A 17,440-nucleotide genomic window follows, 5' to 3' on the forward strand; every position below is an offset into this window, starting at 1 on the left:
TTGGGAAATACTCTTATTTGAGAAGATTGAGAAGAGAACACTCTCATATCTGTATGGTTTACATATGGCTACAGCCAGTAGCTGGTTAGCTTAGATTAGCATAAAAACTGGAAACAGAGCAAAGCACTATTTAAACTCTTTCCGCTGGTGACAGAATCAGCCTACCAGCACGACTAAGTGCATTTCCCAAAATGTCAAACTATTCTTTTAACAAATACAGTAAAGTACTGTGGTTGAACGCACATCTCAAGAATGACTCCATTGCTCTGAGGAAAAGTCCCTCAAGTTTAGATATTATTTTCAGACATAAGCAGCTAAATATATGTCTTACATTTAAAATAGCAAGATTGTTTCTCATGCAGTGTATGATGTCATTTACTAAAATAAAACTCTTCACTTTCATTGCATGCTTGGTCTCTTTGATGTTTTAACAAATTAATCACCATTACCATACAGTGAGTTAGACTTAGACTGATTAAAGTTGACTAACAGGATCTCAGAGCCCGACAGTTAAACTTGATACCACTCTGATGTATAAACTATGAAGCAAGGGCCAGGGGTAGTTAGCTTAGCTAAGCATTAAGACTAGGAGCAGTGAAAAACAGCTATCCTGGCACACTCCAAAGGCTGGGTGTTCACCTGAACAGTAAACTGGACTGGTCAGATAACTCTGCTGCTCTGTTTCAGAAGGGACAGAGCAGCTTTATCTGCCGAGGAGACTGAGGTCTTCTGGACTGCAGACTCCTTAAGACCTTCTTTGACTCTGTTGTGGCATCAGCTATTTTTTATGGAATGGTCTGCTGGGGCAGTAGCATCTCGGCCGCTGACAGGAAGAGACTGAACAGACTGGTGAAGAAGGCCAGCTCTGTCCTGGGGAGCCCGCTAGACACTGTGGAGGTGGTGGGAGACAGGAGAATGACGGCCAAGCTGTCATCTCTATTGGACAACATGTCCCCCCCCTCCAGGACACTTTGTCCGCACTGTGCAGCTCTTTCAGTGACAGGCTGCTTCACCCGCAGTGTCTCATGGAGAGATACCGTAGGTCAGGGGTCGGGAACCTTTTTGGCTCGGAGAGCCATAAAAGCCAAATATTTGTTTATGTATTTCCTTGAGAGCCATATATTTAATCAATTTGAACGCAACTTTATGCATGCATTTTTTTAAGAATAACACGTCTCCGAGTACTAATAGCAGTATCAGTGTTGCATTGAACAGTTGCTCTTTTATTAAATAAACTAAACGCTTACGTTATTTATCTCATATTTCAGTGTTTACTGCACGGGTGTCAAACTCAAGGCAATTATGACCTATTTAACCTCTTATGTCTGTTGTTGTTGGTGTTGTTTTTGTTGTTGTCCTGCATTTTAGCGCCTTGAGATTGCTTTTAGCTTTGAAAGGCGCTTTACAAATACAATTTATTATTATTATTATTATATCCGGCCCGCGAGAAAATATCATGTCTGTCATAACTGGCCCGCCGGTTTTGGTAATTAAATCAATGCATGGCACAACCACGGGAAAAGACATTTGAGGAAGTATCTAAATGTGTGAATGAAATGAAAGTTTTTGGAAGCAAAGATCTCTGGGGCGATGTGAGCTGGACTGTTTGTGCGACATAACGAAGCATCTCACTGTTAAACCTGCAGCTTCAGGGCCGTGTGATCACAGACATGTGTGATGCAGTGAGAGCTTTATAAGCCAAGCTGCCTGTGGGAGACTCGGATGCAGAAGGAAACTTTGGTCACTACGTGTTTTCAAACACTGACAAACATCTCCACCTCTGTGTTCCCGACAGCATTCTGCTGATCAACTGAGCGCATTTGCTGCTCAGATATTTTAATTGAACTGCTCAGCAACCCGTCTGCAGTTGACTTAAATATGTTCCATATCTTTTTGCACTTTATGTGTACCCTGTTCAATACATGTGGACCGTGTTTGGCCCTCGACGTAGTCCCAGTTTTTAATGTTGGCCCTCTCTGTGAATGAGTTTGACCCCCCCGGTCTACTGCTTGCTTTGCGCAGTTTCTCCTCAGCTGTTTCGCGAAGGGCAGGGCTACCACACACACACACACACACACACACACACACACGTGTGTAAGTGTGTGCGCTGTGCAGTCAGAGACAGAGCGGAGGAAAGGAGAGGGGAGAACTAAAAACAAATCCGCTGCTAAATGTTGTACTTTAAAATGACACCGTATAATTGTTTATTACTTGTTAATCATGTTAAAAAATGTTAGCTCAAAATTGTCTGCGAGCCATATCGCGTCATCAAAAGAGCCATATATGGCTCCCGAGCCATAGGTTCCCGACCCCTGCCGTAGGTCCTTTCTCCCTGCAGCGGTCAGACTGTACAATCACCACGGCCCCTCGTAGACCACCACACCAAGAACACACTATTCCACCACTGTTGTGTAATTATCACTGCCATGTGCTATGTTCAATCATAGTTTATTATTGTAAATTATTATTATTGTACTTTTATATATTGACTACCTTTTAATGCTGCTATTTATTTTAACATACATGTGTACTTATATTATTTATTATTTGTGTGCTCGCCACTTTACTTTATATGTTTCACTTTCTTGTCTTTGCTGTAACAATGTAAATTTCCCCGTTGTGGGACTAATAAAGGATTTCTGATTCTGATAAAGCTCACTAATTAACATGTTTTATCTCATTTGTGTCCCTCTGCTTCCAGTGTTTATGCTAAGCTAAGCTTACCGTCCACTGGCTCTAGCTTCATATATAGCAAGCAGACATGAGAGTGGTATGGATTCTGATGGAACTCTCAGCAATAAAGAGGATAATAAATAATCAAGATGTAATGCTGTGAGGCACTAAGATCCTCCTAGGGAACTACATACACTAAAATAACCATTCAATGTACGATAATGGTGATTCATTCAGTGATTCATCAACAACACGTCCAGAAATTATGACACAAAAGTGAAAATGGGCACAAGTGTTATGCTAAGAGAAATTAGCTGACGAATTTTGTCATCCCACTTTGAATCTTGTCCTGCATGGCAAGATGGATTTTATTTTTTAACATCTTCTGACAATGAAGATCCTTCATCAACAATGAAAGACCCAGACCAGTATTGTTGTTGCCTTGTGGGGACATTTGGCCAGATGCATGCAGCCAGGTCAGGAGTCTGAGGAGCTGGGGTCGAGCCAAAGTGCAAAGGGGTGTGTACAGTGTGCAAGAATGGGGGACAATGGTTGGCACACTCACTGAGGGCTGGAAGGTTGGGGCCTGTAACTGCTTGCGTCCAGCCCCTCCCAGTAGGGTTCAACGCTGGGAATGAGGCTAAGTGGACTCCTGTAGAAGTGGGGAGATCAGACAGTAAGAAGTGAGGAGAATATGGAGGTTAACAGGAAGATTGTCAACGAGAGGTATGTTTGAAACAGCAACAGAAAATGAGAGAAAATAGCTCGATATTATTTTGTGAGTTGGAAAAGATAGAAATGGGAAGAGGCATTAGTAAGTCACAGAGAAGACCTGAGAGAAACAATATCTGAGAAGGAGGAAGACAAGAAAGTCTACCATGGCGCAAAAAGAGGGAGATAAAGGTAAGAGAGAGGAAAGGAATAAGAGTAAAGATGTGACCCCTGCACTTTGAGACAGTTCTCCATGTATTGAGGCTAATGGCCAAAATCCAACATTCTCAGAATCCTATTCCACTGATGCAACTCAAATTCCCCCTATGTGCGTGTCATTGGTCTTGTGCTTTTTTTCTCACAAACAAGAGAAGGTAGAAGAGGGGCAAGGCAGGAGAAATCAAGGAAAGATGCATGTCGTGAAACAAGATGACTTGCTCATGACGTCCGCACAGTTTTGGCACTGCTCCGTCGCATCTTTTTTCCTTGTAGTCCTGATACATTACTATATGCATGTTGCCATGAATCACAACTGTGGAAAGCATCCACACAAGCAAAGCAGACCCGTATTTTCGACTATACAGATAAGTCAAACTAAGATAATATGTAAGTGTTCTTTTACATTTTTTCAGATTTTCAGATTTTATGTTTTTTAGAAAAATTAGATAATCCAGATTATAATTAGTGCTGTTTGTGTTTCTTTCAGATCATTATTCACTTTTTTCCACAGATCAGATCTGCTGGGAGTCAGCAGAAAGAAGTGATCTCAAATTCTCAACATGAGGGCCTTGATCTTTGAAGCGTCTCTGAGTACCTTTTAAAAGCGCTCTATAAATAAAATGTATTATTATTATTATTATTATTATTATTATTATTATTATTATTATTATTATTATTATTATTATTATTATTATTATTATTATTATTATTATCTACAGGAAACTTTTGTTTTTTAGGGGGTATTTTTCATTCAAACCTACACCTAGAGGCTGATAAATATTTGTATTATTGTCAACAAATGCCATGAAAAGACAAACATTTAAAAGGTGTCTGTCTCTCAATATGTTCCGAATCCCCTACCCTGACAACTAAAAAAATAATAACACCAGACTTATCTTTTGAAACTTATCCTAGAAGTTTAATTAGTTGAATCAGAAAATAATGTACAATTAAATAAATGCGTTGTTATTTGTGAACACCAGTAGAGTATTAAACTGCAGTTTTTGTGGAGATGCCATTTCAAAACAGCATCCAGTGTGCAGCTATTAAAGACAGCTAGTGCAGGAGTGTGTCCTTCTGATAAGACTTCCACAGGATGATCATATATCTCATTTAGGCCTCGCTCTTCTGAGGAAAACAGACCTTTCTCATGGTGGACATTTTCACTTGACTAATACAGGTGTAACATAATTATGGATACTTTCCATTCAGGTGTGCCAGGGCTCCAGTCTTTGAATGCTGGTTTACTAGCATGACTTATCTTAGCCACAATTAATGTTATTAGGTCACAGTGACCTTGACCTTTGACCTTTGACCACCAAAACCAAATCAATTTGTCCTTGAGTCCAAGTTGATGTTAGTTCCTGAGATATCGCTTTCATATTTTTCAAGTCTCTGTGACGTCAGTGGCGCAGGCAGGAATCTATTTCATAGTAAACACGGCCCACACAGGCAGTCTTCTCAGTGAGCGAGTGAGCGGGCAAAAGAGAGAAAGATTGATTCTACCGGCTGTATGGAATAGTTAGAAGCTTTGAAGCTTCATTTATATTTGAAATGACATTGACAAACTATTATTATTAATAACTCACAGAAACATTGCGTGCAATAGTCCACCTTCCACCTTCTCTTACCCTCTCACCTCTCTCTCTTTCTCAAACACACACCACGCTCTGTCCTCAGCCCAAAAAGTCAAAATATATTAAAAAAGAATAGATAACAAAATGTAAACTATATACTATGTAAACTACTTTTGATGTCCCCATTGCCACACACAAAGAGGCACGCACCTTAACGGGGGCAGACATTTCATTTATATAACCACCACCTTAGCCAAGACGCCAGAATAACAACATCATCCAGCTACATAATATGCTACAATAAAAAGAATGAACAAACAAATGAATTTTTTTAAAGGTACGTGCGATGGGTACAGGATTACAGCTGTCGGGCCACTGCGTGATGTCACCTCAAGGTGTCTGAAGAGCCGGAGTGGATGACGTCGCCATCTTGGCAGTGATGCCACCGTCTATATTCCGGCTAATCAAAACATGGGAATGGTCGGTGGAGTTGAAGCGGTCCCGGGTGACGCAGCAGAGCATATGCCAACCTAATAATGCGTAAAGTGACATGTATTCACCCCCCATACAGTGGTCATGAAGAGGATAATTTGCTATAGAGAGCTGCTGTCAAATTGGGAATTTTAACACGGATGTCTGTGGGACTTCCCTTTTGAAGCCTGCCTCAAGTGGCCATTGGATGAACTTCAGTTTTTGGCACTTCTGCATAGGCTTCACTGCGAAAGGACGAACGGACATAAATAAACATTATGGCTGAGTTCCAAACCACATACTTTTTCTTTTTACACTGTACTGCAGATTCTGGCATCCTGAATCCGACTAACACGCCCTCTATGGTAGAGGCATAGCTGGAAGCTGATGGGGAATCATCGTCAATTTCCCTGAGGGAGGCCACTGAGGTAGTCAAACAACTCCACAGTGGCAAGGCCCCAGGGGTTGATGAGATCCGTCCAGAAATACTGAAGGCTTTGGGTGTGGAGGGGCTGTCTTGGTTGACACGCCTCGTCAACATTGTGTGGGATTCTGGGACAGTGCCTAGCGGGCGGCAGACCAGGATGGGGTTCCACTGTTCAAAAAGGGGGACCAGAGAGTGTGTGCCAACTACAGGGGTATCACATCTCTCAGCCTCCCTGGTAAAGTCTACTCCAAGGTGCTTGAAAGGAGGGTTCGGCCGATAGTCGAACTTCAGATTGAAGAAGAACAATGCGGATTCCGTCCTGGCCGTAGAACACTTCACTCTCGCAAGGATCCTGAAGGGGGCCTGGGAGTACGCCCATCCGGTCTACATGTGCTTTGTGGATCTGGAGAAGGCGTATGACCGGGTCTCCCGGGTGATACTGTGGGAGGTACTGCGGGAGTATGGGATGAGGGGGTCACTTTTGAGGGCCATCCAATCCCTGTACGCCCAAAGCGAGAGTTGTGTCCGGATAGTCGGCAGTAAGTCGGACTCGTTCCCAGTGGATGTTGGCCTCCGCCAGGGCTGCGCTTTATCACCAATCCTGTTTGTGATATTCATGGACAAGATATTGAGGCGTAGTCGTGGAAGAGAGGGTTTGTAGTTTGGTGGCCTGAGGATCTCATCGCAGCTCTTTGCAGATGATGTGGTCCTGATGGCACCATCAGTCTGTGACCTTCAGCAGTCACTGGATCAGTTTACAGCCGAGTGTGAAGCAGTTGGGATGAGGATCAGCACCTCGAAATCTGAGGCCATGGCTCTCAGCAGGAAACCGGTGGATTGCCTACTTTGGTTAGGGAATTAGTCCTTACCCCAAGTGAAGAAGTTCAAGTACCTCGGGGTCTTGGTCGGAGAATCGGAGCAGCAGAAGCGGGATTGCATTCGCTTGACTGCACCGTTGTGATGAAAAGAGAGCTGAGCCAGAAGGCAAAGCTCTCGATCTCCCGGTCGATCTTCGTTCCTTCCCTCACCTATAGTCATGAAGGCTGGGTCATAACCGAAAGAACGAGATTGCGGGTACAAGCAGCTGAAATGGGTTTTCTCAGGCAGCTGGCTGGCTGGCTGGCGTCTCCCTTAGAGATAGGGTGAGAAGTTCAGCCATCCGTGAGAGATTCGGAGTAGAGACGCTGCTCCTTTGCGTTAAAAGGAGCCAGTAGGGAAGTGTTCCAGGCACGTTCAGCTGGGAGGAGACCCCGGGGAAGACCCAGGTCTCGGTGGAGAGATTTTATCTCCTCACTGGCCTGGGAACGCCTCGGGATCCCCCAGTCGGAGCTGGCGGATGTGGCGAAAAGGGAAGTTTGGGGTTCCCTACTGTAGCTGCTGCCCCCGCGACCAGACCCGGGGCCCAGGTAGACCGGTAGATTATGGATGGATGTACTGCAGCTGCCTTTACAAAGTGTGTATTGTGTAATTGAGACATACTATTTGATCATATTGCACCTTGAACTTTGACCCTGTTGCTCATATATCTGCTGCGCAAAGGACTGTAGGTCAGAATTGTCAGAAAAGCCTGCTGGCTTGCATATTGCACAATGTGACCGGATGCAGTAGGATATCCTGGTATTTTTGGCATACTGCAATTGACATACCATGTATGAATGTATAAATCTTCTGGCATACTAAATAGTATGGTAGTAGACGTAGTGGAACACACAGCAGGCCTCAGGCATGTGGAGGCATAAAAACATGACCTAGCCAAGCTAAAGCTTCAAAGTACTACGCTCTTTTTTTCTCCTGCACAAAGGTTTGAGTGTTCATCTTTCACATTTAAAGGATATTAAATGTATATATATGGAAACATAGTGGTTATCTCTGAGATCCCCTTCTGGCAGGGGGGGGCACTTTTTCTAACTCAGGGTGATCAACTTTCACTGGAATGAATCAGCAGTTTCAATATATCATGCATTGTTAAATACATCCATTGCTTTGTCTGATCCTTCCAACCACAATACACAAATGTTGCTGTTTAGTGCAATTAATGTCTCAGACAGATAACTCCCCCCCCCGTCAGGAGGCTACAATGCTAAATAGCCTTTCTCTGTTCAATGTCTTACTTACCGTGTTACAAATTAAATGTATAAATCTCACTTTCTCGAAATAAAGTATTTGCTTTGCTGAATACAATTCTATTTGGATGATATAAAACTACAGTTCTGATCTGGGATCAAAATGAATCTTAGCTGGTGAGCTGTTTGATTATGGATTAGCTGTAGAGCACTGTGCAGTGGAGCAGTGTTGTGTGTCTTGTAGGGGGCACTTACGGAGTTTCCATGCTTTTTCTGCAGTGGGTTATGGAAAGAGGGGGATCTGGAAGATGGGAGAAAGACAGAAAAGGCCACAACTGCCATTTAAGATCAGTTTTCAGGATACATCTATATATACGTATTAAGTATGTTTGTGTGATGATGATAATTATTGCAGAGATGTCTGTCACTCGTTTCAGAAGTACTCAAATAAAAGAGTTCTTGATCAGGAAAAAATAGAGGCAGTGTAAATGCATGCAAGGTCAATAGAGGGCGGTGAACTGTTTCAGTTCGTTTGAAAACCGAGAACAGTTAAATGCAAAAGAGACTTTAACATAAATATAACGACTGACTAACTAATTAAAATAATTTCATTGATGTTTCTTATTTGTACATGTAGTTAATGCAAAACATGAATCAGTTAAGTAGATGTTAGGTAACATGTGGAAAATGTGTCACAGTTAAGTTTTAGATAATAAGTGCAGTGTTGCTTGTACTGTATACATGAATGTGTTCTGTACAACATAAAATAATCTTTTCATCATCACTCCTTAAAAATTGGCTGCGCGTTTGTTGAGGTAACTATTAATGACGAAGACTTTCCCTCACCTCTTTTCCTCTTTAGCTTCCGCCTGCGCTGCTTGTTGACGAAGCAAGCAGCCATCGTACTGAACAGGACAGCTGCTGCAAGGAAACAGATGGTGGCCACAATGCCGGCCACCACAGGTCGCGCCAGTCCACGTTCTTCCACCATCTCTGGGGGAGGAAAGAAGTCTGTGGAGTGAAGAGGGAAGAGTTAGGGACGTAAAACTGGTTTAAGATGATTAAAATTGATGATTAAAATGAAAAGGATGTAAAATAGAGGGAAATGACAGTTGGCCTACCCAGAAGGGGAGGACATGACAGATTAATGGAGGATAATTTGTTAATGATAGCAAACTGAATAAAGAAACAATGTAAAACTTGACTTTGCTCACTAAACCTCTGATATGGCACTGCTCAAGATTAATGCCAACTTTAATTTTCTGGCTCTGAAATAATGTGTGATATTTACTATGAGATTACCAAGCAGATATGAGCACACTGAAAAAGAGCATGCTGTCCCCTCAAGAACACGCTCAAGAGCGCTCTGATTAGGCAGCTATTTAACTACAAGAAATTGAATCAAGTTGTTTTTGGGGGTATGCATATAAGATCCTTCGCTCGCTACTATGACCTGGCCGTACATGAAAAATGGATATGAAATGTATTATTTATTTATTTATTTCCAATTATCAACATAATTACAATTTTGTTATAGGTTCGTTTTAGTGCTTCGTCAAAAGGAACTCCAGCAAAAAGGAGGGGAAAACTCTAAATTAATATACAGAATATCAAAATCAACCATAGCCATAATAATCATAATAATTCAGAGAATGTGGTGCATTGTTTGTGACCTAGTATTAGATTCAAATCTGAAGTGGTAATGGTATCACTAAGTGATGTTCCTAAATATTTAGAATATAAACCATCACTGTGAATAAAACTACCATTAAGATAGCATTATTAAATGCTTTGCGGTTCAGATTGCTAGAACAAATTCAGCACTGTACCAAATTGTAGTGCTGCATTTCTTCCTTATTTGCTCTGTTCAACATGACTGGCTGCACTCTTCGGCTTGTTACACACAGAGATGCATCAAAGACAGAGTCGATGAAAGCGGCACAGTTGTGCTGTGCATTAACGATATCATTACGATAATGAAAACCCAGCCAGTGTACCAGAGAGGACAGTTTGCTGTGCAGCTACTTTAGCTCTTACTATAGAGAGACCAACTTTTTGAACAGTTGTTCAGTTGTTAATGTTGGAGTTGTTTTAGTGGCCTACATGCTATTGAATCACTCAGTGAGGACCAGGGGGATAATGTGTCAACATTTGTTATGAACTTGTTAGAGTGGTTTATGTGCTGCAGTGAAGCATGATACAGCAAAATGCAAAAGCATTGTACCTCCAGCAAAATTGTTTCTTGAAATAACTACAGACCAGCCAAAGTGCACCTTTGTCATCTTTGGTAGAACAGGGTGTATCCTCATCATGTTGTGAGTATGTTGCTGATTGACAATATGCAGAGAAAAAACAGTCAAATTAATACCAGATCAACAGGGAAATGAGCAGGAGCCTCTGATCGCCACATTGCATAACTCTCCACCATTACCAATAGGGGGCAGCCTTGTACTTCCAGAGCATACCCTCTCTATTATAAATGCTACCAACGGGCTGCTCTTACCAAAGGATGACCTCTGCAGGGGAGTGACATCACATTTTGAGGGGTTTCATTCCAGATTTAAAACAGACTTTCCGTAATGTGACCAAGAAAAGACAGGCTTTAATGAATCTTTGTTCTTCTTCGCACAAAGGAGTACAATCCATGGAAGACAGACGGAACAATGATGTCATACTTTTTAGGAAGGTACAAAGGAGTGTGCATGTAAAGAGAGCTTAATTTAATAGTGCTGAGTGGACAAAATGTAAAGTTGGAGTTGCTGTGTGTGCAATACATCTACAGCTTCTCGTCAGATCAGAACTGTTAAGATTGCCCGAGGTTAGAGAGGCAGGTTACTGCCAGAGGTTGTTGGGTTGAATCTGAGCAGAGAGCAGAGTTTAAAGAAGACCTGCCCTTTCTTCTCAGCATCAGATTCATTTTACATGCATATACTGTATACTGTATACTGGTATACTAATGTTTATGTGTAAATATCACATACATGTTTGATGCTTTTACATTCAGATTGTGTTAAGGATGACCACAGGTGAAATTATAATGCATCATGTGATGTAATGGCTCACCTGTGCTGGACACGCCTACTATGTTACTAGGCTCGCTGATCATGTCATCCATGACGGCCATGACACGGAACTCATACCAAGCCTCCTAGGAGCAGGAGAACAGAGAGAACTACAGTCAGAAGATTAACTCATGTGTGGTTCGATTCATTGGAAATTAATAATCCAGCTCAGTCAGACAGTTACCATTTAGTGATCAAAATCACACTCCTGATGTCATAGTGATGTCATCAGGGTTATCTTGGATTGGACTTGACACACAAATGTTTGACAGAAAGCTTGCGTTATGAACTAGGGCTGTGGACTTTGAAGGATGTGAGCATTTACCAGGCAGGAAGTGTCACAAAGGCTCCCTCAGTCCTGGGCTCCGGTCAAATAGTCTTTTTTGCTCAGGAAGGTTCCTAACTGAGTGAAATGACCCGGATGTACTTAAGTGACAGCCATGACAAGAGCTGTTTGAATTCTCTAAATGACAAGGAAAGGAGCTTCAATTACTCCTTTGTTATCTCCTTTAGCATAGGATAGACCGGAGCATCCTTTAGGAAAGGAAAGGAGGTTATGCAGTGCCACAATTCCCTGCGGCGCAACATTTAAAGTGAGGCACCATTCGACCACGAGAACAATCATGACCGACAAACGCAGATCATATAAACTATATAAGTTATGCCATATTTCAATCTTATGCCATAACTTGTTAAAATGCTTATATGTTTTGAACTTTCAACTATATGTTAAACCCAAAGGCAAACTATGGACGTTACAGTAATTACTGTAAAATGATCAAATGAAGTCAACATTTCAAGTTGTTAACTGAGTTGTGTGGCGTTTCAACATATTTGAATGCTGATATGTATTGTAGTAGATTTGTAGGACTAACTAGTTACAAAAGTATTATTTATTCAATTATTTTTATACAATCATACTAATTGGGATTCATGTCAATTAATACGAGAGGACAGGAGGGTGAGAGTGAGCGATCATGCTCAATGTGAAAACCATTTTGTTTTGCTTTCCTTTTTTATATTTAAATTATAACCATGGTAATGTAGTAATATTTTTCACCATTGTCCACGTTTATATAGCCCGCATGAAACCACACGATGACTTCTTTGACTCTCTAACTAGTTACAAAAGTATTATTTATTCAATTATTTTTATACAATCATACTAATTGGGATTCATGTCAATTAATACGAGAGGACAGGAGGGTGAGAGTGAGCGATCATGCTCAACTATTTTCTATGGAGTGGTCTGCTGGGGCAGCAGCATCTCGGCTGCTGACAGGAAGAGACTGAACAGACTGGTGAAGAAGGCCAGCTCTGTCCTGGGGAGCCCTCTGGACACTGTGGAGGTGGTGGGAGACAGGAGAATGACGGCCAAGCTGTCATCTCTATTGGACAACATGTCCCCCCCCCTTCCAGGACACTTTGTCCACACTGTGCAGCTCCTTCAGTGACAGACTGCTTCACCCGCGGTGTCTCACGGAGAGATACCATAGGTCCTTTCTCCCTGCAGCGGTCAGACTGTACCATCACCACGGCCCCTGGTAGACCACCACACCAACAAAAGTCTATTCCAACACTGTTGTGCAATTATCACTATTATTTCTTATGAACCACTTTGTACTGATATTATTTGTATTCTATTTAACTAATGTGTACTCGCCACTTTACTTTATATGTTCTTTTGCTGTAACGTGTAAATGTTCCCGTTGTGATACTAATTAAGGATTTCTGATTCTGATTCTGATCGGGATACCTCATATCTGCTGCTTCACCCAATTTTTATTAATATAAATTTCAAAAGGATATTTGAAACTTTTAAATATGAAATGTGCAATAGAAGAAGAGATAATAGCATTTGCATGGTGCAGACAGTGCTTGATAGAATAAAGAAAGAAGCTCAAACATGTCATGGAAGAAGAATTAGCCGACATGAGCAAACATGTAAAAATGCTGAAAAAGAAGTATTGTGTCTGAACTCATAAATCAGTAAAGATATATTGATTTCCCCTTGCTGTAGTGAAATTCACTGTCCTCTAAAAAGCATATAGTATTCATATTGATAGTGTTACATTGTATCTAACTTCATGTTTCAGCTGCTATTCTCTCTTCTCGTTCTGTACAAGTGACAGAATGTGTGTGTTCTGCACGTTAGACAAAACTGTATAGGAGCAAGAACAAGAAATGCTACAAAGTAAAACCCACAAAGATTTATCAGTAAGTGAGTCAGCATGTACACACCTGCATTGTTACGATGACAACCAAGGTGGATATGGCAGCACATTATTCAGGGTTCTCACATCTTCTTAAACATCAAATTCAAGGACCTTTCTGGGACTTTACAAACCTCAAATTCAAGGACCCAACATGGCATAGTTTGAGACACAGATCAAGGTTTATCGATTACTGTCACAACACTGATAGTAGAACACATTTAAAAGTAACATCAGGTAATAGTTGGATTTCTAACTTCCTGATTCTGTATACAGCTTTTAGAAATTATCATAAATATTTCTATATCTCTCTTCAGCAGTGTATAACTTTGACTGAGCTAATTGAAAGGTATAATTAACCCACTGTTTAATACTGTGAGTGAAGTCTACAGTCCATGTCCTGCGTTTACCTGGATGAGGTCTCGGGCGAGTAAGTCCGTCTCCCCAGCAGGAATGCTGTCATCCAAGACCTCCCATCGTTCCCCCAGGCGAAACTCCATGACATAATGCTGGATAGGTGCTGTATGATTGGCAGGCAGGATCCAGGTGAGCAGAACTCCCTGCTGCGTGCGATTGGCTGTGAGGCACCGTGGTGGGGTAAGCAGCACCAATGGTTCAGGGGTACTTATAGGAAATACTGAAAGAGCACACAAGTGTTGAGAATGTGTGTGAGTAAGTCAGTGATGTGTTCAGCAGCATGATACCAGTGAATCAGCCCGCTTTACACTTTGACACTGACATGTATGATAACTAGACTGTGACTAGATTAAGCTTTTATACTAAATGCATCTCCAACACGTGCATACAATTCACATGTATCTTTCACATTACTTCATCTTCTTTACAATCATTTTCATTAACATTCATCTTGCTAGCTCAGAGTCCATCCACAACTTTCCTGGCAGTCCATTTCTGGCCAGTATAATGCGATCCAATCCACTCCCCTTCCTGGTCACACCTGTATGCTTAAGTTGTTCACCCTTTTCACACGCACGCAGTTTTTCTCTGGGCACGTGAGCTACTACTTTTTTCTTCTGCTTCAATAAAATAAGCATATTAATGCTTATTTTTATTGAAGCAGAAGATGTATTGTATATATATGACTTGCAAACGAACGGTGTAAAACGTTTTTTAAAGGAGAGAAAGACAACAAGCAGCCCCTGGCTAAATGTTTTGTCTTCTTTCTTTCTACTCCTTGGCTGACACAGAAGGTGATGAATAGTTATCCCAATGTTCAGCATGTCACTTATCTTTAAGTAATAACCTGTGACAGCTTCATTTACACCTAATAAATGTCCCTTTCTTCACTGCTGTAAGGAATACATAATGATTCAACCAAAGCCTAGTTTAAAGGTATAATATGCAGCATTCTCCTAAAAAACATGCACAGACTCATTTAAGAATAATCCCTCTCAATTAACCCTTATGACCCACTAAAAGTATGTGGTGCTGTCAGTATCTGCAGACACCCTGCAGCCCTCTGCCCTCGATTTTCTCTTTTCTTCTTATTTTGCTGTGTTCGGGTGTTTCTGGGCAAAAAAAAGAGCCTTTGGGCCCCAGGCTGATGTGTAATCCCCAGCCAATAAGCAGAGTGTGAAGCCAGATCTCATTCCCAGGTTGTCAAATATCACTTTGTCACGCACTTATAATAATAATAATAATAATAATAATAATAATAATAATAATAATAAGAATAATAATAATAATAATAATAATAATAATAATAATAATAATAAGCTTTATTTGTATAGCACCTTTCATACAAGAATTGCAGCCCAAAGTGCTTCATAGCAAAAACATAACAATTAGTAGATTAGACAGAATAAGAGCATTTACAGTACAATAATCACAGTGTTGATGTAAATGAGTGTAGCATTAAAAATAGTATTAAAATAGCAGAATTTAAATAGTATAAAATAGCTAAATTAAAATAGTATAACATAGCAGAATTAAAATAATATAAAATAGCAGAATTAAAATAGTATAAAATAGCAGAATTAAAATAGTATAAATGCCTAGTTTCCGTATCTGCGCCGTACTTAACGACCCTCCTGTCGGGAAATCACATTCATCACACCATTCTTGTAAAGGTTTTAAACTATCAGAGCCATATTTTGAAACAATGGACCACTGTGGCCTTTCAACTGGTTTACTCCCTTTGCTACACATTCCTGGTAGTCTTCCCGTTTCATAAACAAACCCCAGTTTGTTAAGTTTTATGAAATCTATCGGTTAAAGCAAATTTTTCTCCAACAATCGTACACATTTATCAGAAAAACTTCCTCTTTTTCTCGTGGTAACACAGTCTATTTGATCTCAAGCTTTTCAAAAAAAACACACTCTGAAATGTATCGAAGTTACCTTTACACATTCAATGTTAAACCAGTTATATATCAAAAATTAACGGTACAGAATGAAATAATTTTAATTAGTTTAAAGTGGCATAGTAGGACCCGCATTATTTTTAAAAATAAAATATCACCATTAAAAGGCTAAAGTAAAGAGATTAGAATTAAAAGTCTTTACAGAATAAATGCATTTAGTAAAATATATATTAAAAGGCTAATAGTAAAAAGATAGCAGCTTTAATAAGAGCTTTTAATTGAGTTTAAAGTGGCATAAAGCATGAAAGAACAACAATATAATACATATTGGCTGTTGTCTGGTAAATGGATTATTTCTCTGCTTACTGGATTCTGCAGCTTTTGGTCACAGATGGTTTTGTGGAAGAAAAAACATCACTCTGCGTTTTTGATGTTTGAAAAAATTAGGAATGGCTGTGTCCTTTTGCTGTTAACAAGTCTCGTTTCAAATAAATTATATTTTCAGACAGGCAGTTGGCTGGTAGCTCTGCGGATGTGTTGTAAATGGCCAAACAATAAATTATTATATTTGAATATTGAGAATAAAACTTTCTTTCACTCACTTTCTCACTGACTGGCCCATATTAGGAGCCATTAGGAGGCTAAGAGACGTTCACCGAACCACAATAACTTGCTGCTTCCTCCATGAACACAAGTTTCTGACTAAACACCAGGAGGCAATATGTTAATGAGCGCTTATTAAACATCAAGATGATCCTCTACAGCTGAGAGGAGAACACGACCAGCAGTCACACAGAGGGTTGTTTGTTTGGATTTTCCAGAGCTAAGGCGTGAAACATTTACTTGTCAGACTTCATTTACAGCTTGTTTACAATCATTGCTGTACCACCGGAGCACTTATCGTATCTGCGATGATATCTGGAAATTCTTCTTGTAATTTATATATTACATCTGTAAATGTTAGAATGCAACTGAAAATAAAGGTTTTACGATCTTTCTAAGATATAATGTGGTGATCTAGAAAAAATTTGATTTTCATAAAAACACTTATGATATGAAAAAGATACAGAAATAGAAATGATTCAGAATGTTCTGAAGGCACAGGCGTTCTGGTCCTTCTAGTTGCATGCCTTTGAAAGCCAATATATTATTGTATCCCTTTGTCCCAGTTGAGCAGCAGTAAGTATACTCACCTAGTGTGTTCACAGTGACAACCTCGCTGAAAGGGCCTGAGCCAAGCTTGTTTTGGGCCAGGATGCTGAACTGGTATGTTGTCTCTGGCTCCAAGCCAGGCACCACCAACCAGTCGTGGCCTCCAGGCACGGGTATGGAAAGCCAGTCATGTGCACCTAAATGCTCCCTCTTCAGCCTGTACAGGAGTCAGGGTGAGAGGTGAGTGGACAGACAGGAAACACTTGTTGTTTAAGATTGAGGTGAAAGTTGACTTCATGTTGATGATATAAAAACAACACTGTCTAAGTCTGTACAAAGATACAATATAAAGTCTTAAGTCTGTTCTCAGCATCATTATAATCACACAGTTTCGACCTTTACATAATGCAACATCATGTCTGCAACATTTCTAGTTCCATCATTGATTAAACATTACATAATTGTAAAATTAAATGTTTTTGTTCACTTCATTCACAACATGACTTTCACTTGATGGTAATAAGCCCATGCTGCGCTCAGCTTTGCGG

The 17,440-nt window shown here is 40.5% G+C and overlaps 1 protein-coding gene across 1 annotated transcript in view; it reads right to left on the reverse strand.

The window, feature by feature from the left end:
- LOC115018901 (protein turtle homolog B-like) overlaps positions 1–17,440 on the reverse strand; it is a 121,496-nt gene that overhangs the window by 25,243 nt on the left and 78,813 nt on the right. Inside the window, exons 13-17 of the mRNA XM_029448157.1 lie at positions 16,934–17,109; positions 13,827–14,053; positions 11,205–11,289; positions 8,988–9,152; positions 8,397–8,442 (exon numbers count right to left, since the gene is read on the reverse strand). Coding sequence (XP_029304017.1) covers positions 8,397–8,442; positions 8,988–9,152; positions 11,205–11,289; positions 13,827–14,053; positions 16,934–17,109 — 699 coding nt within the window. The remainder of the gene's footprint in view (positions 1–8,396; positions 8,443–8,987; positions 9,153–11,204; positions 11,290–13,826; positions 14,054–16,933; positions 17,110–17,440) is intronic.

This window comes from Cottoperca gobio, chromosome 14, assembly GCF_900634415.1.
Source record: "Cottoperca gobio chromosome 14, fCotGob3.1, whole genome shotgun sequence".
Classification (NCBI taxonomy): domain Eukaryota; kingdom Metazoa; phylum Chordata; class Actinopteri; order Perciformes; family Bovichtidae; genus Cottoperca; species Cottoperca gobio.